Source organism: Elaeis guineensis, chromosome 3 (genome assembly GCF_000442705.2).
Source record: "Elaeis guineensis isolate ETL-2024a chromosome 3, EG11, whole genome shotgun sequence".
Lineage (NCBI taxonomy): Eukaryota > Viridiplantae > Streptophyta > Magnoliopsida > Arecales > Arecaceae > Elaeis > Elaeis guineensis.
Window position 1 is genome coordinate 3,173,558 of NC_025995.2, and position 26,507 is coordinate 3,200,064.

At 36.0% G+C, this 26,507-nt stretch overlaps 1 protein-coding gene and 1 long non-coding RNA gene across 5 annotated transcripts; both read left to right on the forward strand.

Moving 5' to 3' along the window:
* Positions 1-1,369: 1,369 nt before the first annotated feature.
* Positions 1,370-1,805, forward strand: LOC140856383 (uncharacterized). The gene is made up of 3 exons (XR_012139543.1): positions 1,370-1,462; positions 1,558-1,641; positions 1,722-1,805. It is a non-coding gene; the product is annotated as an uncharacterized lncRNA (long non-coding RNA).
* A 5,866-nt stretch (positions 1,806-7,671) lies between these two features.
* LOC105042481 (disease resistance protein RGA2) lies at positions 7,672-14,568 on the forward strand. 4 transcript variants are annotated; one of them, XR_012139540.1, is made up of 2 exons: positions 7,672-11,278; positions 14,104-14,568. XR_012139540.1 is itself a non-coding variant. In XM_073253552.1 (2 exons), the coding sequence occupies exon 2, from the start codon at positions 7,998-8,000 to the stop codon at positions 11,031-11,033; it is 3,036 nt and encodes a 1,011-aa protein (XP_073109653.1). In that variant the 5' UTR covers positions 7,672-7,893; positions 7,924-7,997; the 3' UTR covers positions 11,034-11,460. The 4 variants fall into 4 exon arrangements, 2 of the variants coding, with proteins under 2 accessions (XP_073109653.1, XP_073109654.1); XR_012139541.1 differs by lacking the exon at positions 14,104-14,568 and adding an exon at positions 11,665-12,403; XM_073253552.1 differs by lacking the exon at positions 14,104-14,568 and having other exon boundaries at positions 7,672-7,893; positions 7,924-11,460.
* The last annotated feature ends 11,939 nt before the right edge of the window (positions 14,569-26,507 follow it).

Sequence of the window (26,507 nt, forward strand, 5' to 3'; positions counted from 1 at the left end):
CTTTTCACATGCCCGAACGATGAAGATCTAGAGAATGAAGTTCGTGTAATTATTGAAAACGAAGCATATCAAATGCAAGCACCAGATAACATATTAGTGTCATATGATACGATTGACATAGGACAATTACAAAGAGATGACTATGAACCTGAGGATGTTTCTATTGTTGGATCGTCGATAAGGGCACGGGCACGAGCACGATCCAATAATGACTTCATTAACGACGATGATGATAGCACTTCAGGGTCGAAGTCTTCTATGACTCCCGTCGAAGATGACTATATGGACACGAGTTCAGAATCTGAGAACAATAATTAATACGAATAAGTAATTCAATTTATTTTTTTGTTATATCATGTAATACTTGAATTTTTTTGATTACGTGCTGATTTAAATTATTTTAATCATTGCAGCATCATGACTGGTCCTGGATGTAGATGTTCATGGGGTAGGCAGCAGGCTCTGCTTGATGATACACATCCTCACTTTAGCATTTTGCATGATGAGTCAGAGGATTTAAATGAGACTCAGTTGTCCGAGTCCACAGAGCAGACTAGTGCTCAGCCAGAGCTTGTCCAGCCGGAGGTCATGGCACCACAGCATCATCCCCTTACAGGTACATCTCTATCAATTTATAAACCATATTTTTTTTTTGTTATATGCATTTAGTGATACATGATATATGTTCATTTCATCAATTTTTACATGTAGGAACACAGTATCGACGTGCAGTGCGTGGTCCTATTAGGGGTCTTGTTTTGGAAAAATATGTGCATACACACAATGAAAAGCCGAAGATACAGATATTTCGAGATCATCCGGTTGGCACAGAGGCTAGTATCGTCGCAAATGAGATCAGTTTGTATATGTGGAATTATTTTTCGTGGGCTGCTGAAAGTTTCAAGCATGTAGCTCCTCGATACCATGATGCTCTAGTCTCTCACATCAAAGTAAGAATTAAATTTGGATGTCTTGCATATCATTACATGATCCATATTATTTTTGGTTATATAAATAAATTTTTTATTATATGAATAATTTCATGTATTTGCTTTTTGGTATGATGACTGTGTAGGATAATATTGACTTCGAGGATTGCACCGATGAAGAAGTGACTGCATGTATTCTCAAAATGGCTGCAAATAGATACAGAGATCGGCGATGTAGGCTTCATAAATACTGCAATGAGCTACAGGTGAAGGAGATTGATCCTGTGACCCAGCCATACAGAAATTGGGCTAGGTCTAGTAACGATTGGCGGTGGTTATGTGAGCATTTTGGAAGTGAGGCATTTCAGGTATGTCTAGTGTTTCAAGTTATTTTAATTTTGTTATATCCTTTATTGGTTATAATTGTATGTATTTTATAGCGACGATCGAAGGCGAATAAGGTGAATAGGAGTAAGATTGATTCTATTCACACGCAAGGAAGTGCCTCTTTTGCACAGGGAATAAAGAGGATGGTACGTAACTACATTTGCAATCATACTTTGTAACTTCTTATTAAATATTTATATTATTTTGATATCTTTTTTTTCTTTTTTTTTTGTTTGAACAGGGACTATCCGGAGTCGACGCCTATGCTAAATTCTATCAAAACAAGAGTGGCGAGTTCATGACCGAGGAGGCGAGGCAGCGTCATGTAAGTATCATTACTCTATATTTTGAATACTTTTAAAGAGTTTGAAAAAAATTTATGATTTTATTTGGTTTATTATGAAGGAAAAAATATTAGAATTGAGAGAGCAGGCGACGAGGGAGGTTGGATCTGATGGTGATACTGGATCGCAGCAGGTTTGTTTGATGATAGATGAAACGATTTTGGATACCGTCCTCAGGCGGCAGCTAGGATCTGGTCATAGCATGCGGTCCAAAAAATCACGCAGTTCATCATCCGGCCGGTCTGATGATGCATCGGTGCCAGAGGTAGTTAGGACATCCATGAGCATGATGCAAGATCAGATTAGTTACTAGATGAATCGTAGTCAGATGCTCGAGAGGATAGTAGCTGCGGTGGCGGGACGGCTCGGTATTGATGCTTCTGAGTTAGCACCTCTACAGTCACATGATGCCACCTCTGCACCACCATCGCGACACATATCGGGTCAGGGATCGACACCTGGAGAAGGGAACGAGGCCAACGAGTCAGATCATACCTAGTTTGTAGTTATTTTAAATTTAAAATGGTGTATGGACTTAAATTTTTGATATGACAAAGATGGTTATGAAACTTTTTGATACTTGGAATTGGTATTTTGAATTAGAATATTTTTATTGTGTTAATATACTATTTATTTAAAATATGTTTGATCAGAGAATTTGTATTTGAGCAGATTTTTTTTGAAAAAAAAATTTTAATTTTTTATCCAAAATTTATTTTAGCGACGAAATATTAATTTCATCGCAAAAAAATTTGTGAACCCAAAAAAGTAAAATTTTTATTATATATCGCGATGAAATTTTTTATTTTGTTGCTATTTTTGCGACAAAAAAATAGTTTCGTCGCTAAAAATTTTAATTTTTTTGCGACGAAATTTTTATTTCGTCGCAATTATAGCGACGAATTTTTTTATTTCGTCGCCCTTATAGCGACGAAATTTTTCTTTCGTCGTCATTATAGCGACGAAATTTTTATTTCGTCGTAATTATAGCAACGAATATTTTTTTCGTCGCAATTATTGCAATAAAATTTTTGCGACAAATTTTGTTTGCGACAAATTCCGTCGCTAAGTTTTACGATGAATTTAGTTTTCGTCGCAAAAAATTATGATGAAAGAAAAGTTTCGTCGCAAAAAATAAGAGAATATTTTTTTTTAATCACTATATTTAGCGACGAAATTATTTTTCATTGCAATTTTAGCGATGAAAATTTAAGCTCTTGCGACAAAATATTTTCGTCGCTAATACAGCACATACTTCGTCGTCTAGGTTTACTATTTTTTGTGACGAAATAAAATCATTTCGTCGCTAAGGTCTTTTGCTACGAGGCTTTCTCTACAAATTTTTAGCGACGATATATTTCGTCGCAAATACTTTTAGCGACGAAAATATGATTTTTAGCGACGAAAAAATTTCGTCGCAAAAAATTAAATTTCTTGTAGTGTTTAGATTGAAATAGTTTTAATTTCTTTTCTTTCCAATTTGGAATGTTTAGATTGAAATGTTTAGATTGCATGTAGCTACATGAGATGTCTCAATTTGGAAGGGCTAATTATTCACGAACCCAACAAATGGTAGATTCATAGTATCAAATATTATTGCATGATTTGCTCCACACCTGACTTCGATAATGGATGGCACCATGTTCTTAATGAATTTCAGACCCCGCTGCAAGAAATTAGCCATTAGTGACTTCAAGAAAATTCTCCACACAATGCAGCAGAACTGATGCTTTTGCCCCATCCTTTCAGGGACAAGCTGATCCGTTGTTCATTAACATTCTACACCCTCAAATTTCCAAAACGTTGGCTCAGAACCTGACCCTATCGCTAGCTATTGCTAGGATCAGAATTCAATTTTGTGTGCAAGGATCTACACAGCCAATGTCTATCTCATTTCATGCCCTACCTCTGTGGTTCCCATCTAGCTATGGGCATGTCCCCGGTAGATAAAAGAAACCCCCCATCAACGTCAGATAGCTGGCTCGCCTAATCGCGGTGGACCCGCAATCCTTTGGCTCCATTCAAAGCAATACCACTACTTTCTTACCGTAATTGGTAGGTTGGGTCTGACATTGGTCCTTTTGGGTTCTCTCCTTTGACATGGCTCTTGAAAGCCCTCGCTCCGTTGGCTTCCACGGAGCTACCTTCTTTCCATCCATCATCTGAATTATTGGTGCTGGAGCTCACATCCTTCGTTCCTTCCATCCAGGTCTCAATAAAATTATCCTCACGAAAAATTTAATCCCTATTTACTAATTAAAATAGGTAATAATTTAAGAATATAAATTTAATGAATATAAATAAAATCAAGCATAAAAATATCAGATTTGTGTTGCGAATCTTTCACTATATAAAATAATAGAATTACTATAGATCTTCTCTAAATCAACTAGAGGCTATACAAATCTATGTCATCAAAAATAAATCTTGACTTCATAACAAAATAATCATCATCAATAAGGTGGATATCAACAATAAATAGAGATAGAGGGCAGATCTTACCAAACGTAGATATTTAAAATAATTTATGGAGAAAATTTTTCAAAGATCAGAACTGATCAACTTGTAGCTCTCAATGCCAAAAATAATATATTAAAATTTCATCAAAATTAAAATAAAATTAATTATCCGATTGTCCAACAAAGAAGCCGAACATTTTTTCTTCCCTGTTGTGACGCCGTAGTTTCTACTTCTGCACTCCTTTCTCACCCTCTGCCATAGGGTTCTGCACCACACTGTATTTAACGTGTAAAGATTGTGTAACACCCGACCCATTTGGGCCTTGGACCAGACCCATATAAAAGCAAGCCCATACAAAAAAAAAACAAAATAAAAAAGAACGGGAAGAAAACTCCCGATGGGACTCTTCTTCTCCGATGAATCCCGGATGGAGAAGAATTCTAGGACCCTTAGAGCTCTAGGCCTCTCTATAAATAAGACTCCCCTCGCCCTCATGACCCTCCACCGGCCTTCCTCCCTCTCCTTTCCTCTCAATTTTTTCGTTGAAGCTGCGGATGTCCTCATTGTGTTCATCTCAAATACTCATCGAAATCCTCACCAGAGTCGAAGGTAAGCCTTTCTCTTCTTTCCCCTCTTCCTTCCTCTCCTTTCCACTGCACGGTGTACCCTCGTCGGCCATCAAGCTCATCGGAAAATTCATGAAAAAGTTGAACCTCTATTTTGCTCTGTTTCGGTCGGATCCTTTCCTCCTCTTTTTCGGCCACCGGCACCACCGTTTGCGGTGTCTCACCCCTAAGATAGGACCTCATCTCTCTATCCCCCTTCCCCGAGAGGTTTTGGCCATCGGTGACCAGCCAATGATCGAAAAACTAGAGAGAGGGGCAGTATTCTATTTTTTCGATTGTTTCTTGATTTCTCGCCAGTCGAACCTCACCGTCGGCCTTCCTTGCTTTGTTGCCGTCGACCAGATGCTGCCGCCCCTTGTCGGAGCTGAGCCACCGAGTCCCCCTTGGTCCATCCTCTGTTTGGCTGGGAAGAGAAAGAAGAAAAGAAAAAGAAAGAAAGAAGAAGAAAAGAAAAAGAAAAAAAAGAGAAAAAGAGAAAAAGAAAAAGAAAAAGAGAAAAAGAAAAAGAAAAAAATAGAGAAAAAAAGAAGAAAGAGAGATTTTTTCTCTCTCCTCTCCCTCTTTTCTCTCTCTTTCCTTTCTTCTCTCTCTACCTTCTCTCTCCATCTTCTCTTTCTAGATTCTCTCTCTATTTTCTCTCTCTAGACCTTTCTCTCTCTTATAGATTTTATCTCTTTAGAGTCTTTCTCTCCCTCTCTGATTGCATCACAGACTCTAGGATAAACTTGAGATAAAAATATGATGACCAGAGATTGCTTCAAAATTCGTACAGTAGATCTGATCCCAGCCTGATCCTATTCGAAATTTATAACATTTGATCCATATTGAGTCATCCTGAGAGGACCTCTGATGATCTCGACCATGATTACCTCATCTGAAGGATACAAAAATTCTCTCTCTATTTTTTTTCTCTAAAATTTTCTCTCTCTAGAATTTTCTCTCTCTTCATGAATTTTTTCTCTCTAAAAATTTTATGGATCAGTGGAGGGTCCAGATACTTAGATAAATCCTGATTTTGGATAATCCTAGGAGAAGTCCTGGATTTATGTTATTAGGATCGATTATCGATAATTTCTTCATATATAATTTTTATATTTGATTAGGATAATGAAGAGATATGATTGTTTGCATTAGAAGTCGAGTGGAATATCTTATTTTCAAAATTCATAAATCAAAGAAGAACATTGATTTCTATACTTGGATCAGTCATCGGTAAAGGTAAGAATCTCTGGACATGATCACCATTATATATATGCTATTTTACTATTGATCTTGCATCATTAGTTTTGCATCGTCGGATTTGAGATTGATGAATTTATTATATCTGAGATACTGTTATTTGATTTTGAGCATGAGTATGTTATGTCAATATATATGTATCAGAGATTGATGGCATGATTATATGGATATGACATATCTAAATTGATCATAATGTTAGTCGAAATTGATTTGATAAAATCAACACATAATGATTAAATAAAAAAGAGAGATATGGTATGGACTAGCCTTGTCATGTGGAACAGTTCGTCAGAAGCTTATGTCTAGGACAGCCCCCATTGGCTTATAGGTGGATTAGTCGGCTAGGAGCTCATGCCTGGGACAGCCCGCCAGGAGCTTATACTTGGGACAGCCTCTCACAGGCTTTCGTATGTTGCACAGCTGGCCAGGAGCTCATACTGGGATAGCCTTAAAAGACTTTTAAGTAAAAATTGATTCGGATGATGACTGAGGTATAGACTTGGTTAGTCCAGAACCAGAAAGAAAATGTTAAAAATTATGTGATTATGAAAAGAGAAATAAAAAATAAAGCATGAAACAATTGTTGAACAAAAGTATTTCATCTGTTAATATATGATGATGTATTCTTTTGACAAGATAGATAATTTATAGATATTTACAGTATTCTGGATATTGAACATGGAATTTTATATTTTATTGCTTATCTTTATTTTCAGATTATATTATTATATCAATGTGATATGAAAATTCTTACTGGGCTGTAAAGTTCACACCCCTTCATCTTTCTTTTTCTTCTCAGAGATACAGGACGCTCATGATTGGCTATAGTTTGGATTATGGGTAAGTAGATAAATAAATAGAATATCATGATATCTGATCAAAGGATTGAAAGAATTTCAATTGTAATTATGCAAGTTTTACTAGTTATTATTGAAATGAGATATTATGGATGTTGAGGTTATAAGAAATTATTTTTGGCCTTGTATATTCTTTAAGGCTTGTTCTAAGGAGTGTGCGGCCATCATGTATCCAAACCGGCTGTTGGGTTCAGGACGTGGCAGATTGAGTCCTACTTGGATTCTTCTCCCCCTCTCTTTTTGTTTATCATGGATTCTAATACATGAGCGGGGATAAAACTTCTATGATCGGATCTACTATGATCAGATCTACTATGGAAGGAATTATGGTCAAGCCGTCATTGCCTGCTACGTCTTCGAAGCACGCCGTACGCGTTAAAATACTAAGAAAATAGGAATGGATAAACCCTAGGGGTATTTGAACAGTTTTGATAAACATCACATCACCCCTTAGGGTTTATCCATTCCTATTTTCTTAGTATTTAAAACGCGCATGCATAAATGCACACGGCATGCTTCATAGATATGGCAGGCGATGATGGTCCAACCATAATTTTTTTCATGATCGATTGATCATAGAAGTTTTATCTTGGGACACCACAACAAAAAGAAACCCCGCCATCAAAAACCAAAAGAAAAGGAGCTATGGCCCTTTTCCTTTGGTGATGGAAGCTTATGGCCCATCTCAACCATTGAATGCCACATCTACGTAGACCAGAAGAAAAGGAGCTATGGCATGACGACTTCAACTGGCTTTTTCCTTTGTTTTTGAAATAGTTTTATATAAAAAAGTAGTCATACTTGGGTAGGTTTTGACCGTTGTTCCTGGCTAGCTAGACGGGTTGACGACTTCCACTGGCTTTTCCATTTGTTTTAAAAATAGTTTAATGTAACAAAGTAGTCATACTTTGGTAGATTTTTGCTTTTCCTTCCCTTCATCCATCCTCTCAATTATCGGTGTTAGAGCTCACATCTTTCCTTCCATCCATCCTCTCAATTATTGGTGTTAGAGCTCACATCTTTCCTTCCATCCATCCTCTCAATTATTGGTGTTAGAGCTCACATCTTTCTTTCCATCCAGGCCCTTATTCATCAAGGCTTCGTACACCAACTCCTCGATCAGAGGAAGAGAGGTGGCAGCAGCAACCCAACGTTATGGCAGAAACAGCAGCAGTGTCAGTTGCCTCCCCCCTTCTGGAGATTGTGATCCGGAAGCTGGGCTCTGGCATATGGAAGGAGATGGGATTGGCAAGCAGCGTCAAGAAAGATGTGGAGAAGCTACAAAGCGTGTTAGAAACTATCGGTGATGTGCTTGAGGACGCTGAGAACAGAGCCATCAGCGACAAACCTCTGCATGGCTGGCTGAGGAAGCTCAGAGATGCTGCTTTTGATGCAGATGATGTGGTGGACGAGTTCCAAACTGAAGCATTAAGACAAAAGATTGAGGGAAACAATTGCATCACCCGAAAGGTGAGTGACTTTTTTTCCCTCAACAATTCAATTATATTTCATCATAAGATTGCTCGCAAAGTAAAAGAGATCAGAGAGCGATTGGACCTAATTTCAGAAGAGAGATTGAAATTCCATTTGAGGGAGAGACCCATCCCGGAGAGACCTTTGGAGCGAGAGACCTACTCATTTGGAGTCGAATCTGAAATTTATGGCAGGGATGATGATAAAGAGGAAATCATAAATTTCTTAGTCCATGTGGATACCGATGAGGATATCTCTGTTCTCCCAATAGTTGGTTTGGGAGGAGTTGGGAAGACCACGCTTGCTCAGTTAGTCTACAATGATAGAAGGGTAGAAGAGCAATTTGAACTTCGGATGTGGGTTTGTATCAGCGAGAATTTTGACATACCAAGGATAATAAGGGCAATTATCGAACGAGTGACCGGAACAAATTGCGAGCTGTCTGACATAGAGATGATGCAGTCTCTTCTTCGTGAAAAACTAAGAGAGCGGAGATTTCTACTTGTTCTGGATGACGTGTGGAATGAGGAGGAAGCTGAATGGGAAAGACTAAAACCTTTGCTGAGAGGTGGCAAGAAGGGGAATAAAATCATAGTAACCACCCGCAGTGAAAGAGTTGCTCGCATAATGGGTAACTCTGCACCACTGAGATTGCAAGGGTTATCGATTGATGACTGCTGGACTTTGCTTAGGCAGAGGGCATTTGGGCTGGGGCGAGCAGAAGAGACCCCAAGGTTGGTAAAAATAGGGAAGGAGATTGTGCAGAAGTGTGGGGGTTTGCCGTTAGCTGCAAAGGCTCTTGGAAGCCTAATGAGCTCCAAGAGAGGGGAGGTGGAGTGGTTAGCTGTCAAAAATAGTGAAATCTGGAAACTACCTACGAAGGAGACCGGAATATTACCTGCCTTAAGATTGAGTTATGATCATTTGCCATCTCACTTGAAGCAGTGTTTTGCCTACTGCTCGTTGTTCCCAAAAGATTTTAGTTTTCATAGAGAGAGATTGATTCAGCTGTGGATTGCAGAAGGATTCATTCAACCATCAGATGACAATATGGATTTGGAGAATATCGGCAGTCAGTTTTTCAATAATTTGCTATGGTGGTCCTTTTTTCAGGATGCAGTTTGGGATTCTGATGGTAACGTGATTGTATGCAAGATGCACGATCTAGTCCATGATCTTGCTTGCTGTGTCAAAGGTGATGAGGCCATCATCATGGAGGCGGGCAAGGACAAAAGCATTTCCCATAGATGTCGCTATTCATCAGTTGATTTTAATAACGGCGAAGCATCAGAATGTTTACAGCTTGCCTACAAAACCAAGAAATTGAGATCACTTATATTTTTGCCGTGTTCCAGTGTTGTACACATCAGAGAATTCGCCTTCTATGTGGTGTCAAATCTTACTTATTTGCGAGTACTGGATCTACATGGCACAGGGCTCAAAAGGTTATCCAGCAGAATAAGCAGATTAAAGCATCTAAGGTTCCTAGACCTTTCAGAAACATTAATTAAGGCATTACCCGACTCGATTACTTCTCTCTACAACTTGCAAGTGTTGAACCTTTCATATTGTCATAATCTTAAAGAGTTGCCCAAAGACATGAGAAAAATGAGAAATCTCAGACATCTGCTCATTGTCGGATGCTGTTGTTTGACTCACACGCCACCTAAACTGAGCCAGCTGAGTAACCTCCGCACACTGCCAATGTTTGCTGTGGGCGAGGAGGATGGATGTAGCATTGTGGAACTGCAAGATCTCAACCTGATTGGTAGCTCTCTGGAAATCAGAAATCTTCATAAAGTGAAGGATCCGAAGGAAGCAATGCAAGCAAATTTGAAGGCAAAGGCAAACCTGCAGTCGTTGACATTGTCTTGGAAAAGATATTGGGCTTCGTCACCAACACCATCTTCTGATGTGTTTGAAAGGCTCCTACCTCATCCTAATTTAAAGGAGCTGACAATAGAGGGCTACATGGGCATCAGATTACCCACTTGGATGGCAAGGGCGAAACAAGTGTCAACTTTATTTTCAGACCTGGTCGAGCTCAGATTGTGGGGTCTGAAGTGGTGCGAGCATCTTCCACCGCTCAGCCAATTGCCCCTTCTGAAGCGTCTCGATATATCTGGAATGGATGCTTTGAGGAAAATAGAGGAGGACGGTGGCAGCAGGTGTGTTTCGTTAGAAGAATTCAGATTAACAGAGATGCCCGAATTGGAAGAGTGGCGTGTAACACCAACAACAGAGTCGTTCCCTCATCTCAGGTCTTTGGTAATACTATCGTGCCCCAAATTAATGGTGCAACCATGCATCCCGTCCTCAGTCGAGGATCTTCAGATATCAGGAAATCAGATGCTGTTATCGGCGGGAAGCATTGGAGGGTTGTCCAAACTTAAAAGTCTCTGGATTTCGAACTGTGGAGTATCATCAAAGTCTGGGTGGTGGGGTGGGCTGCAATACCTCACTGCCCTTCAGTGTCTGGAAATTAAGTACTGTGATGAGCTAAACCGTTTGCCAGAGGGTGTTATGTACTTGTCCTCACTCCGAACCCTTTCTTTGTCAGATAACAGAAATCTAAAGAGTCTAGAAGGGGGAAGAAGGGAGCCTCTGTTCACAGCCCTCTGCAGTCTGACGATAATGAATTCCTATGCAATGGCTGCTTTGCCAGAGTGGGTATGGGGCCTCAACTCGCTCCAGTTTTTATCGCTTTTGTTTTTGTGATAACCTCGCAATGCTGCCTGGCCTCCCTACGCTTCGAGACTTGTGGATTCTGCACTGCCCCATTCTGGCAAGGCGATGCGAGAGGGGGAGAGGCGAGGACTCGCCCAAGATTGCTCACGTCCCAAACATTTTCATAGGAGGAGTAGAAAAGGAGGAAGATAGAGAACAAACCAGCAAAAGATGTACCTTCGCTACAAAATTTGTTGTCCAGTAGCAGCTCCATTCCGAGGAAGTAAACTCTTTTGGTGTGTGTCATGCTCCTCTTTGCTTTTGTGTTTTTTTTTTTTCTTGGTTTCAACTTCAAGGAAATGCTGATACTTTTGGATTTATTGTTTGCTCTGCATTCCCTGAGATAGAGATCATTTTCCAGAATCTGAGATCAGCTTTATTTAATTTCTAAGTCTTTCCTAGTGTTCTTGTTTCTAAATTTGTGGAATATTGTCTCCAAACTGATTGATGCCTCTTACATGTGTTTTATTTTTACTTCTTTTATTTTGAATTTACTTTTTCTGTTTCCTAATTAATTAACTCTTTGTTCTGCGTCCTATAAATGGTTTTTTTTTTTTGATGGAAATGTTGGGAGGTTGAGAGTAACCACCCATGGTTTATTAATAAAAGCAACTCTGTACAGGGGTTTTCAGATTTTGATGAGGTTTACAGTAGACGATGCTAGTTCGTCCCCACAAGTGAACGCCTCATGGAAAGCAAACCCCAGGTTGTATGTACGGCATGCTAGAGTCGGGGGAGGTTGGAGTATATGGTGGGTTTGTAAGAGTGTTACTGTAAGGTTCGTCCTTGAAGCTCCATGTTGGTTTGTTCATTGTTGAGCATCTGAAAAACTTTCTAAATGTTTAGTTTCAGTTCTCCATTATGAGCTTCAGTCCAGCATTCCAATAGGTTGACTGCTTTCTTCAGAGTTTGCCAAGGCGAACTTGCTTCCCATCTGAAGATTCTGGCATTTCTTTCCTTCCAGATCAGCCATATCAATGTTGTAAAGAAGCAGTCAAATTCGTCCGATCTTGTGGCGTTCTTCCTTGATCTCCATGAATTCCACATGTGAAACATGGTGTTTGGTAGTATGCGAATACATAACTGCCTTTGTATTTGAGACCATATTATCTTTGTGTAAGCACTCGTAAAGAAGATATGGTCTGTTGTTGCGTCCGCTTCTCCACACACCACACATGCCATTGATTGAACCCAGTTCCTCTTTCTCATGTTTACCTTTGTTAGGATTTTGTCGTGAACAGCTAACCAGTGGAAGACTTTGGTTTTTTCTGAGAGAGGTAGGAGCCAGTTAAGCTTTGCAAACTGTAAGAGTAGGCCTCCATGACTGAAAAATCTGTAGCCACCTAACCGCAAAGCCTTTGATCGAGTTCCAGTTCCATGTTATGTGATCTTTTTGTTCCTTGAGCTGTATATTTTGTAGAATCTGGTATAAATGGTTTGTCTCTTCAACCCCCCTTTGACTCAGAATCTGATTTCTTCCTCGATGATGCATCGATTGAAGGAAGCCTTCCACCATCATGTCTTTTTTTTTCCATGATTGAGTATAACGCTTGGAACCAATTTTTGAATGGGCTGTTTCCAATCCATGTGTCACCCCAAAAACTTATTTGTTTTTCATTGCCCAGTTTGATCCTTATGCTTTGGAAAAAACCAATCTTTAGCCCCTTCAACGCTTCTCCATGTGGCTGATAAACATCTGTAATTTGTTGAGGATGCGATGCTTGGGGCCTGCTTTCCATAGTAGATCTCGTTAATGAGTTTCCTCCATGGTCTACAAAACTCTGTAAAGCATCTCCACCAACGTTTCATCAGCAGACACTTGTTGAATAACCATAAATTAATTATTCCCAATCCTCCACATGGTTTAGATCTACAGACCATTGCCCAGTTGGCGAGACGGTGCTCCCCATTGCAGTTTTTTTCCCATGTCACAAGAAATCTCTTCTTTTTCTCTCAATCCTTCGTATTACTTCAGCTGGTACTAAAATGGTTGACATCCCGTATGACGGGATGGCTCCAAGGACAGCATTTGGCAGGATTATTCTTCCTCCCATCGATAGTAGTTTGCCTTTCCAACCTGCTAGTTTTTTACAGATTTTTTCCTCCAAAAAGTTCCAGTTGGATTTGCTAAGTTTTTTTTATGATGAAGTGGCAAGCCTAAGTATTTTATAGGGAGCTTTGCCAATCAGCATCCCATCAGATCTGCATACCACTTTGCTTGCTTTTCCTCTAAACCCATCATTACTAAGGAGCTTTTATCAAAGTTTATTTTCATGCCTGTTAATAATTCGAAGCTGTATAAGATGAACTTGAGGTTGCTGGCGTGGAGTTTTGATGCATTGCAGAAGAGCAGGGTGTCATCCGTGCATTGTAGTGAATGAATATGTGTCATAGATTCCTCCCTTCCAATTCTCTGAATTAGACCATTTGAGGATGCTTTTCCATCATGAGTGCTAGGATGTCCACGACAAGGATGAACAGAAAAGGGGACAGAGGGTCTCCTTGCTTCAGGCCCTTTTGTAGATGAAACCACAGAATTTTGCCATTCATTCCAAAGTCATGTCGTGATTTTCTTTTCCCTAAATGAAACCTAGATTTTTATGTTATCCAGGAATGGTCTTGTTGATCTCAGGAGCTGTCTTAGCAAAACTTAATAAATGCACCTCAGGTATCTCTCTAACTCCTTTCATTCAAAAATCAGGTAGTGGACAATCCAAAGAAAAATGTTTGAGGAACTAGGAACCACCCTTGAATCTTGCATTTATTTCTCTCTTTATATTGTTTGCAGATATTATATTTTGGGATTCTTTTCTGTTTGCCTGATTCAAGGAAAAAGAAAGTTTGACTGGAATAAGTAGGAGTTTTTATATCTAATAAATTTGGGTGATTTTAGTTCTCCCCTTCCATCAAAAAAAGTGGATTTGGAGGAGGTTTTCTTAGATTCTTTCTTGCATAATCAGCGTGCGGCTGAAAGATTCCTCATGTGTGTTTTTTTTTTTTTTTTTGCCATTTTAAAAGAATTTTATCTGCATGAATCTTATCGCTACATTTGCTTTTGAAGGACTGCATGCTTTCAACGAATGGTCTTCACTTGGTAATCACAGTATTCTTGTAGAGTTCGGTGATATTGGACCAAGGTTCAGCATATTCACAGATATTTGGCTGACACCTGACTCTCACTATCATTCCATTGGATCACTTGCACTTGGCACAGGGTATGGAAAATGGCATGGCACAGATATTATCCTCCATGTTTTAGGACTTGAAAATGGCACAGATGGAAAGAGCCAGGCTACTTCGCCGCCTACTATGAATTCTGCATTAAGCTGGAGTGCTATCTACCATCCACTTTTCACCCTCCTGTACATAGCCCTCCTTTTTATATGTAATCAGATGTTGCCTTACTTTATGCTGAGGGATTCCATTTTTTGTCCCACTCCCATGTGAACCCTGACTTCTGATTCTTCGATAAATTTGGGTGACTCTCTTGGCCTCCCTTAACCTTCAAAAAAATAAAATAATGCTACAATCATGTGCTTATTTTTCTTCACCAGAGAATATATTAGATTTCTCTTTTTATGGCTTGGGACCTCATCATCCATCTAAACTGCCATGGAGATACTTTCCTTAACCACTCTTATGGATCCTGTTTAGCTTTTTCTTTTTCCTTTTCTGGATGCAAATTTAGCCTGTTCATTCTTATTTTTCATGATTAATGATGCCGGACGAGGAAATAAGAAAGCATATAAGGATATTATTTATTTCTAGGTATAGATTGTTATATTTGTTCCAACAAGTTATGAGCTAGCCACACTTTCCCACATATCTTATATCCATGGGCCTTAAAATTAATGAACCTTGTCAGATTATGAAATCAGAGAAATGATTCTGTGACATAGGTGGAGTGGTGAGCATTGCCCGGTCGAAAGGGAGAATTCTTAAAAGAAAGAGAGGCAATTGCCCTACTGGAAAGCAACCACTAACAAATCCTTCCCAAACGTTGCATTCAAATTACATACTGGAATAGATTTTTGTAACCCAGAGAACTGAAAAAAAATAATTAACCAGAATCAGAGATAATTTTTCTGACTATATTCCCTACAAGACATATAAAGTAATCACGTCATGCTCGAGTCATTTGGGATATTTTCTTATGCCACCAGCCTAGTGGTGCTCCTTTGATAGGGAACTCATCTATTTTGTTAAATATTTTCTTGCAATCCTTTTTTTTTGTGAAAATTTAGAGGCTTAACCACCTGGTTTTTTGTTCTAAAATGAGTTTAGAGACGGTTACAAAAAGTTGGGTGACTGCAAGAATGCTATGAGAGGTAGCCTTCGTAGTTATCCCAAGTGAAAGATGATATCATTTACAAGGAAAAGGGCTAAAGTTCATCCTATACGCCTTTCAAACAGCTGCCCCAATCTCCCTTGAGTGGATAGCAGATTGAGATAAACTAGTTTTCAACTTGTTTAGGTGCTGTTTAGTTGTCTGGGCCCAAAATCCTATAGGATTTTTGGGATTGAGCCGGCATAACTAGAATAATCAGCCTTGACTAGGCTTGTTTAGACAAAAACCCAACGACCTCTAGAGTGGGCCGGCTCGAATCTTATGGGGAGAAAAAAAACCCTGCTTGGTCCAGACAACAAAACAGACTTTTAGGACATCTGAAATCCCTAGTTTATGCTTCTCCATGTAGGTTGAAGTCCAACTTTCCATCAAATGATAAGATCTATGAAAGATCGAAGAGTAGGAGTTTGCCTCAAAGCAAAACACTCGGTCAATTTGTTCCTTCCATAGACACCAGCATAACACAAAAATGTAACAGTTCCAAGCAGTGATCAATGTGAACTTTGGTAGCATCACGTTCCAAGATGTCCATTGTTCTTCAACTATATTTGGCATTTAGGGTAATGAGATATGCTGTGGTATTTCTTGCCATATTGCTCTAGAGAAGATGCACTTGAGAAGTAGGTGATCTATTGATTCATCTTCTTCACCACAAAGATGATAGATTTGTGGTTCAAGTTTTCTCCTTTACCTCAAGTTTTGTGCCATGAGGATTTTGTTTTGATAGCTAACCAATTAAAAATCTTAACTTTCTCAAGTATCAAGCATTTCCAAATGTTCTTGGCAAAGGCTTATGTAATCCTTATGGGAAAACTTTAATTTCTGGATCTCACGTAGAAAATTAGAATATAAAAATATTTATTCAATAATAGATACCCAAAGAAGAATAATAACAATAGTCAATCGATCATACCTTAAGATCTTTGAGCGGCCATTAACAATCACCGTATTAGCATCTTGTGAAAAAAAAAAAATCAACAATGGCAATGTAGATCTTCCTCTCTATCTCCATGTCATGCTGTCTCCTCAATGGGATAGTTCTGCCCTAAGAACGTAGAGATCTTGATGTCCTAGGATTTTTATATAGATGGATATATTACTAGCCTAGTTAGTAATGCTAATGGATCCACCCATCATAGAGTCCATTAATCAATCAGGTCTATACCAGTATCTACTACATTACGTGATTAAGACAATAGGATCCAAAATAATATGATTATAGATAATAATGGACTCCTTGACCATTCATTTAGATGACAATTTAGCCTATATTTTTGTAACAAATTAGAATTAAAAATTGGTCTATAATTAATGGAAGCCCATCTTATGAGAATTTTCAATATTCTCCCACTTGGGCGATGTTGATTAAAACTCTTCCTCTTTTTTTTTTTTATTTAATATATATATATATATATATATATATATATATATATATATATATATATATATATATATATATATATATATATAGTTTGAAAATGACTTCTGGACTAAGTGCACCTTATATAGCCACATATACAAATATCCTGAATAAATAACATCTTTAGTCAAAAATCCAATCCACTAAAATCATTAACATTAAATCATAGCAGTCTTCATACCATTTATCGATATTAGATCTCTCTATAGTTACAATGTTAGTAATCTTATCTATATGGATTTCAGTGATGTAGTGTACGTAGTGTGAACTATATATCCATGTGATCAAAATATACAAAGCTCATCATCAGTCCACTTTATGGTTTTAAATAAAACACTTTTATGCTCTTATGTCATAATTTTATCATATATCTCAAGACGAGTCCTTAATGTGTCAAGGTGAATCATAATAACAACGGTACCAATAACCATATAAGCAATACCTTTATGCTTAAACTGTACTTTTATGCCTAAACTGTACTTTTATACCTAAAACTTTCATTCAAACAATACATTTATGTTTAAATAATATCTTTATGCTTAAGACTTTCATTTAAATAGCATTTACAATCAATCATATGTGAACAGAATGTAAATACTATATTTCAACATGAAAATAATGAAAATGATGTTATAAAATAATCCTCCCACCAACCAAGCATATCAAAAGATTCCAATAAATCCATATTTTCCACACATTTAATAAATATGATAAATCTAAGTTTTTTAGTCATTGGGTCTATTAACTTTGCATCAGTCTCTATGTATTCAATTATAATGTCTTCCTTTTAATAAAATCTCTGACTGTCAAAATTTTATCTCTATATGGATAGGGATGCTGGAAAGTTTTGTTATTTCTTGAAAAGAATATAGCTGCACTATTATCATAATAAATCTAAAGTGATTATGAGATAGAATCAACAATCATAAGCTGTGGGATGAAGTCTCTCAACTAAATAGTATAAGTTGCAGGCGATCACATGCCCCAAACTCTACCATCATAACATAAGATACCATAAGAGTCTATTTTTGAACCCCTTTTAAAAATAGCTCCTCCAGCCATCATCAAAATATAATAAAATCAGATTTTATATCATTTATGCAACCAGTAAAATTCAGAATCACAATATGCAATCACCTCAAGATGATCAGACTTTTAAAAGTCAGCATACATTCTGTTATGATTTTCCATAAATATCTCATAACTTTTTAGCTATATTCTAAATGCTCCATATTCAGATTTGTTATATATCCATAAAGTACGCTCACCACATATGCTAAATCAGTTCTGACTATACATTGTAGTTGAATAAGGCACATTCCTCATGGAATCTTTTCTATATTATTCTCAGAATACTGATTTTTACTGAATTTATCTCTCTTGACCATATATACATCTTCGGGTTTTTAATTATACATATCAAATCTATTCAGCATACAATCAATGTGAGCTCTCTAAGATAGCTCTAATATATCATAGACTATTCTTATGAATCTTAAAATTAAGTATAAATAAAGCTTCTTTAAGATCCTTCATATCAAAGAACTTAGATAGCATAGTTTGGTCTCATATAATAACAAAATCACTATTGGCAAATAAAACAACATCCATATATAAGACAGAAGATAAATTTATGCCAACTGACCTTAATGTACATATATTAATCCACCTTATTATCTGCAAATCCCAAAAAATGTTTAATGTCATCAAACTTGAGATATCATATCCTCGATGACTACTGAAGATCATAGATATGCTCCTTAGGTTTATATACCATATATTCTTTTCCACTTTTAATAAAATCTTATGGTTGATTTATATAAAATTTTTTCAGTGAAGCTCTAGGTCAAAGTGATTATCAGCACTATGATTACACATAAAGAATCATTACAAGAGACTGAAGAAAAAGTATCAATGTAATTTATGCCCCTTTTAATGTACTATTATATAACCAATTTAACATTAAAGTATTTAATATTATCTTTAAAGTCTTTCTCAATTTTAAATGCTCACTTACTACTTATAGGCTCAAACTTTTTTGATAATTCCATCAGATCCCATACTTTATTTTCAACCATAGACTACATCATATCACACATAGCTTCAAGTAATTTAGCTGAAAAAAAATATGCAATAGTCTGATTATATGAGACTGAATTAACCATATGACTAATGCCATAGTCATTCTCAACTAAATAAGCCAAATAGTCATTAAGAATATGCAATAGTCTGATCACTCACCATATACGTGAAATCCGATCTGGCACGAATTTTTGCATCCATGAAACTACACACAATAGTTGAATAAGGCACATTCCTCATGAAATCTTTTCTACATTATTTTTAGGATACTAGTTTCTACAAAATTTATCTTCCTTGACCATATATACAACTCCATGTTTGTAACTATGCATACTAAATCCATTCAATATATACACAATCAATGTGAGCTCTCTAAGAAAATCCTAATACATCATCAACTATTTCTGTGAATCTCAAAATCAAATATAAATAAAGCTTCTTTAACATTCCTCATATCAAAGATCTTAGATAGCATAGTTTGATCTCATACAACAACAAAGTAATTACTGATAAAAAAAAATATCCATATATAAGATAAAAGATAAATTTACTCTCACTGATCTTAATATACATGTATTAATCTACTTTATATCTTCAAATCTCAGAGAATGCTTAATGTTATCAAACTTGAGATATCATTTCCTCGATGACTACTGAAGATCATAGATATACCCCTTAGGTTTATATACCATATGTTCTATTCTTTTCCACTCTCAACAAAATCTTATTGTTGATTCATATAAAATTCTTCCGACGAAGCTCTAAGTCAAAGGGGTTACCAACGCCATGATGACACTTAAAGAATTCCTATAAGAGACTAAGAAAAATATCTCATTATAATTTATGCCACTTTTAATGTATCATTATGCAACCAATTTGACATTGAAGTATTTAATATTATCTTTAGAATCTTTCTTAATTTTAAAAGCTTACTTACTTCTTATAGGCTCAAATCTTTTAGATAATTCCATCAGATCCCATACTTTATTTTCGATCATAGACTGCATCGCATCATACATAGGTCCAAGCTATTTAGTTGACTAAGAACATGCAATACTCTGATCACATGAGACTGAATTAATCACATGACCAATGCCATAATCATTCTCAACTAAATAAGTCAAATAGTCATGAAGAACATGCAATAGTCTAATCATTCACTGTATATGCTACATCCGATTTAGTGTGAATCATTGCATCTATGAAACTACATATAGTAGTTGAATAAGGCACATTTCTCATGAAATTTTTTCTACATTATCCTTAGGACACTGGTTTCTATTCAATTTATCTTCCTTGACCATATATACATCTCTAGGTTTGTAATTATGCATATCAAATCCATTCAGTATACGATCAATGTGAGCTCTCTAAGACAACCCTAATATATCATAGACTATTCCTGTGAATCTCAAAACTAAGTATAAATAAAGCTTCTTTAAGGTCCTTCATATTAAAGATCTTAGTATAGTTTGGTCTCATTCAACAATAGAGTTATTATTACCAAATAAAACAGCATCCATATATAAAACAGAAGATAAATTTACTCCCATTGATCTTAATGTACATATATTAATCTACTTTATATCTTCATATCTGTAGCAACCCGTTTATTTGGGCCTGTAGCCCAGATGGCCCAACAACACATAAAAAAAATAAAAAAAAAAAAAAAAAAAAAAACAGAACAGAGAAGGAGGAAGACTCCTAGCCGGAGTCTTCTTCCTTCACGATTTCCGGCAAAATCAGACTCAAAGAGTCCGGCTAGGGTAGGAAACCTCCACTATAAGATCCTCCAACCTTCCTTTAGGAATTTACAACAAAAATTTCGAAGTAAATCAAGGGATTTGAGAGATTTTTCTCAGAGATTTCCGTGGTGGTTGATCGGAAGAAAAGAGGTCGTCGGAGCTATTTTGGCCGCCGGAACAAGGTATTTCCTCTTCTCCTTGTTATTCTCCGGTCACCGGTGTTTTTGGAAGCCGGCGAGGTGCCGGTTCGGGCTTCCGGTTCGGGCTCAAACAGGGATACCCTGTTTTTATGATTTTCTTCCTTCTCTGCCGCCGGCAACAAGGAGGGTGACCCTGCCGCCAGCCAGCTTGCATGCTCGGCCGTCGTTGCCGGATCTCCGGCCAAGTCGTCGGAGCCCGAGCCACCCTCTTTTTCCTCCCCTGTTTTGGCCCAACGGAACCCGCGTGAAGAAAAGAAGAAAGGAAGAAGAAGAAGAAAAGAAAAAGAAAAGAAAAAGAAGAAAAGAAAAAGAAAAGAAAAAGGAAAAAGAAAAAGAAAAGAAAAAGGAAAAAGAAAAAGAAAAGAAAAGAAAAAGAGAAAAATAAAAAAATAAAAAATAAAATAAAATAAAATAAAAAGAAGAAGAAGGAGAGAATTTTTCTCTCTCTCCTTTCTCTCTCCTTTTTCTCTCTCTATCTTCTCTCTCTACATTTTCTCTCTCTAGATTCTCTCTCTAGACTTTTCTCTCTCTTTACGGATTTTGTCTCTCTAGGATCTTTTCTTCCTCTCTGATTGCATCATGAACCCTAGAATAAACTTGAAGATGAAAATAAGATGATCTGAGGTTGCTCCGAAATTCGTGCAGTAGATCTGATCCCAGTTCGATCCTATTCGAAATTTGTAACACTTGATTCATATTGAGTCACCCTGATAGGACCTCTGATGATCTCGATCATGAGTGCCTCATCGGAATGATATGAAAGTTTCTCTCTCCACTTTCTCTCTCTACTTTCTCTCTCTAGAATTTTCTCTCTCTTCATGGATTTTCTCTCTCTAGAAGTCTTATGGATCAGTGGAGGATCCAGATACTTAGGTAAATCCTAATTTTGGTTAATCCTAAGAGAGATCCTAGATTTGTGTTATCAGGTCGATTATCGGTAATTTTCTCCATATGTGATTTTTATATTGATCAGGGTTACGAAGAGATGATCATCTGCAAATGATATCGAGTGGAATATTTTGTTAAAAAAATTCATAAATTAAAGAAGAACATTGATTTCTGTGTTTGGATCAGTCACCGGTAAAGGTAAGAATCCCTGTACATGATCACTATTATATATATGCTATTTTACTGTTGGTCTTGCATCGTTGGTTTTGTATCGTCAGATTTGAGATCGATGAATTTATTATACTTGAGATACTGTTATTTGATTTTGAGTATGAGTATGTTATGTCAATATATATGTATCAGAGATTGATGGTATGATTATATGGATATGACATATCTGAATTGATCATAATGCAAGACAGAATTGATTTGATGAAATCAACACATAATGATTAAATGAAAAGAAAGAGATATATGGTATGGACTAGCCTTGTCATGTGGGACAGCCCGCCAGGAGCTTATGCCTGGGACAGCCCCCACTGGCTTACAGGTGGATCAGCCGGCCAGGAACTCATGCCTGGGACAGCCCGCCAGGAGCTTATGCCTGGGACAGCCTCTCACGGGCTTTGGTACGTGGGACAGCCGGCCAGGAGCTCATCCTGGGACAGTCTTGAAAGACTTTTTTTTAAATGGATTCGATCCGGATGATGATTGAGGTATAGACTTGGATAGTCCAGAGCCAGAAAGAAAATGCTAAAATCATATGATTATGAAAGGAGAAATGAAAGATAAGATATGAAATAATTGTTGAACAAAAGTGTTTCACCGGTTAACATATGATGATGCATCTATTTTGACAAGACAGAAAATTTATGAATGTTTGCATTATTCTGGACATTGAACGTGAGATTTTATATTTTATTGCTTATCCTTATTTTCAGACTATATTACTATATCAGTGTGATATGGGAATTCTTACTGGGCTGTAAAGCTCACACCCCTTCATCTTTCTTTTTCTTCTCAGAGTTGCAGGATGACTTAGATTGGCTATGGCTTGGATTTACGGATGAGCAGAAGGATAAATAGAGTGTTATAGTACCTGGTCAGAGAACTGAAGAAATTTAATTTGTACCTATACAAAATTTTATGAATTATTATTAAAATTAAATATTATGGTTGATAAGATTGTAATGATTTAATTTGACCTTGCATATTCTTTAGGGCTTGCTCTAAGGAGTGTGCGGCCATCACGTATCCGACCCGGGTGTTGGGTTCGGGGCGTGACAATATCCCAAAGAATGCTTAATGTCATCAAATTTGAGATGTCATTTCCTCGATGACTACTAAAGATAATAGATATACCCCTTAGATTTATATACTATATGTTCTATACTTTTTCACTTTCAATAAAATCTTATGATTGATTCATATAAAATTCTTCCAATGAAGCTCTAGGTCAAAGGGGTTACCAACACCATGATTACACTTAAAGAATTCTTATAAGAGACTAAAAAATGTCTCATTATAATTTATGCCCTTTTAATGTACCATTATCCAATCAATTTGGCATTGAAATATTTAATATTATCTTAAAAGTCTTTTTTAACTTTAAATGCTAACTTACTCCTTATAAGCTCAAAGCCTATAGGTAATTCTATCAAATCTCTTACTTTATTTTTAACCATAGATTGTATTGCATCATATATAGCTTCAAGCTATTTAGCTGACTAAAAATATGCAATAGTCTGATCATATGAGACAGAATTAACCACATGGCCAATGCCATAGTCATTCTCAACTAAATAAGCTAAATAATCATTAAAAACATACGATAGTCTAATCACTCACATATATGCTAAATCCGATCTGGCATGAATCTTTATATCCATAAAACTATATACAGTAGTTGAATAAGGCATATTCCTCATGAAATCATTTCTACATTATTCTCAAGACACTAGTTTCTACTAAATTTATCTTCCTTGACCATATATATATCTCCATATTTGGAATTATGTATTTTAAATTTATTCAGTATATAATCAATGTGAGCTCTCTATGATAGCTCTAATATATAATAGACTATTCTTGTGAATCTCAAAACTAAGTATAAATAAAGTTTCTTTAAGATTCTTTCTATCAAAGATCATAGATAGCATAATTTAGTTTCATACGCCAATAGAGTTAGTACTGGCAAATAAAACAGCATATTGAGATGCTTATAATATCATCAAATTTGAGATGTCATTTCCTCGATGACTACTAAAGATAATAGATATACCCCTTAGATTTATATACCATATGTTCTATACTTTTTCACTTTCAATAAAATCTAGGTCTAAGGGGTTATCAGCATCATGATTACACTTAAGGAATCCTTACAAGAGACTAAAGACAATATCTCATTATAATTTATGCTCCTTTTAATGTACCATTATGCAACTAATTTGACATTAAAGTATTTAATATTATCTTTAGATTCTTTCTTAGTTTAAATGCTCACTTATTCCTTATAGGCTCAGACTCTTTAGGTAATCTCACCATATCCCATACTTTATTTTCAACCATAGATTGCATCGCATTATATATAGCTTCAAGCTATTTAGCTGACTAAGAACATACAATAGTCTAATCATATGAGACTAAATTAACCACATGGCCAATGTCATATTCATTCTCAACTAAATAAGCCAAATAGTCATTAAGAACATGCAATAGTCTAATCACTCACCATATGTGCTAAATCCGATTTGGCATGAATTTTTGCATCCATGAAACTACACACAGTAGTTGAATAAGGTACATTCCTCATGAAATCTTTTCTACATTATTCTTAAGATACTGATTTCTACTGAATTTATCTCCCTTGACCATATATACACCTCTAAGTTTGAAAGTATGCATACTAAATTTAGTATACGATCAATATGTGCTCTTTAAGATATTCTTAATACATCATAGACTATTTCTGTGAATCTCAAAACCAAGTATGAATAAAGCTTCTTTAAGATTCTTGATATAAAAGATCTTAGATAGCATAGTTTGATCTCATACAATAACAGAGTCACTATTGGCAAATAAAATAGCATCTATATATAAGATGGAAGATAAATTTGCTCCCACTAATCTTAATGTATATATATTGATCCACTTTATATTTTCGAATCCCAAAGAATGCTTAATGTCATCAAACTTGAGATATTATTTCCTTGATGATGACTAAAGATCATAGATATACCCCTTAGGTTTATATACCATATGTTCTGTTCTTTTCCACTCTCAACAAAATCTTATGGTTGATTCATATAAAATTTTTCGAATGAAGCTCTAGGCCAAAGGGGTTATCAGCATCATGATTATACTTAAAAAATCCTTACAAAACACTAAAGAAAAAGTCTCATTGTAATTTATGCTCCTTTTAGTGTACCATTATGCAACCAATTTGACATTGAAGTGTTTAATATTATTTTTAGATTCTTTCTCCATTTTAAATGCTCACTTACTCATTGTAGGCTCAAATCTTTTAGGTAATTTCATCATATCTCATACTTTATTTTCAACCATAGACTGCATCGCATCACACATAACTTCAAGCTATTTAGCTAACTAAGAACATGAAATAGTCTGATCATATGAGACTGAATTAACCATATGGCCAATGCTATATTCATTCTTAACTAAATAAGTCAAATAGTCATTAAGAACATGCAATAGTCTAATCACTCATCATATACATTAAATATGATTCAACATGAATTTTTGCATCTATGAAACTATGCACAGTAGTTGAATAAGGTACATTCCTTATGAAATTTTTTCTACATTATTCTTAGGATACTGGTTTCTATTGAATTTATCTCTCTTGACCATACATACATCTCTAGGTTTGTAATTATGCATATCAAATTAATTCAATATACGATCAATGTGTGCTCTCTAAGATAGCCTTAGTACATCATAGACTATTCCTGTGAATCTCAAAACCAAGTATAACTAAAGCTTCTTTAAGATTCTTTATATAAAAATCTTAGATAGCATAGTTTGGTCTCATGCAATAGCAAAATCACTACTGGCAAATAAAACAGCATCTATACATAAGATAAAAAATAAATTTACTTTCACTGATCTTAATGCATATATATTGATCCACTTTATATCTTCAAATCCTAGAGAATGCTTAATGTTATCAAACTTGAGATATTATTTCCTTGATGATGATTGAAGATCATAGATATACCCCTCAGGTTTATATACCATATATATGTTCTGTTCTTTTCTATTCTCAACAAAATCTTATGGTTGATTCATATAAAATTCTTTCGATAAAGCTCTTAATCAAAGAGGTTATTAGCATCATAATTATACTTAAAGAATCCTTACAAGAGACTAAAGAAAAAGTCTCATTGTAATTTATGCTCCTTTTAATATACCATTATGCAACCAATTTGACATTGAAGTATTTAATATTATTTTTAAATTCTTTCTTAATTTTAAATGCTCACTGACTCCTTATAGGCTCAGATTCTTTAGATAATTCTATCAGATCCCATACTTTATTTTCAACTATAGACTGCATCGTATCATATATAGCTTCAAGCTATTTAGCTAATCAAGAACATACAATAGTCTAATCATATAAGACTGAATTAATCACATGGCCAATGTCATAGTTATTCTCAACTAAATAAGCCAAATAGTTATTAGGAATGACAAGTTTTCCTTTTTTATATGATTTCTTTATTGGTACTTCATTAACTAGCTATGAAGGTGCTATAATCGATT

Bases quoted from the DNA above. Each gene is read 5' to 3' on its own strand.
- LOC105042481 (XM_073253552.1), top strand. From the start codon at position 7,998: ATGGCAGAAACAGCAGCAGTGTCAGTTGCCTCCCCCCTTCTGGAGATT.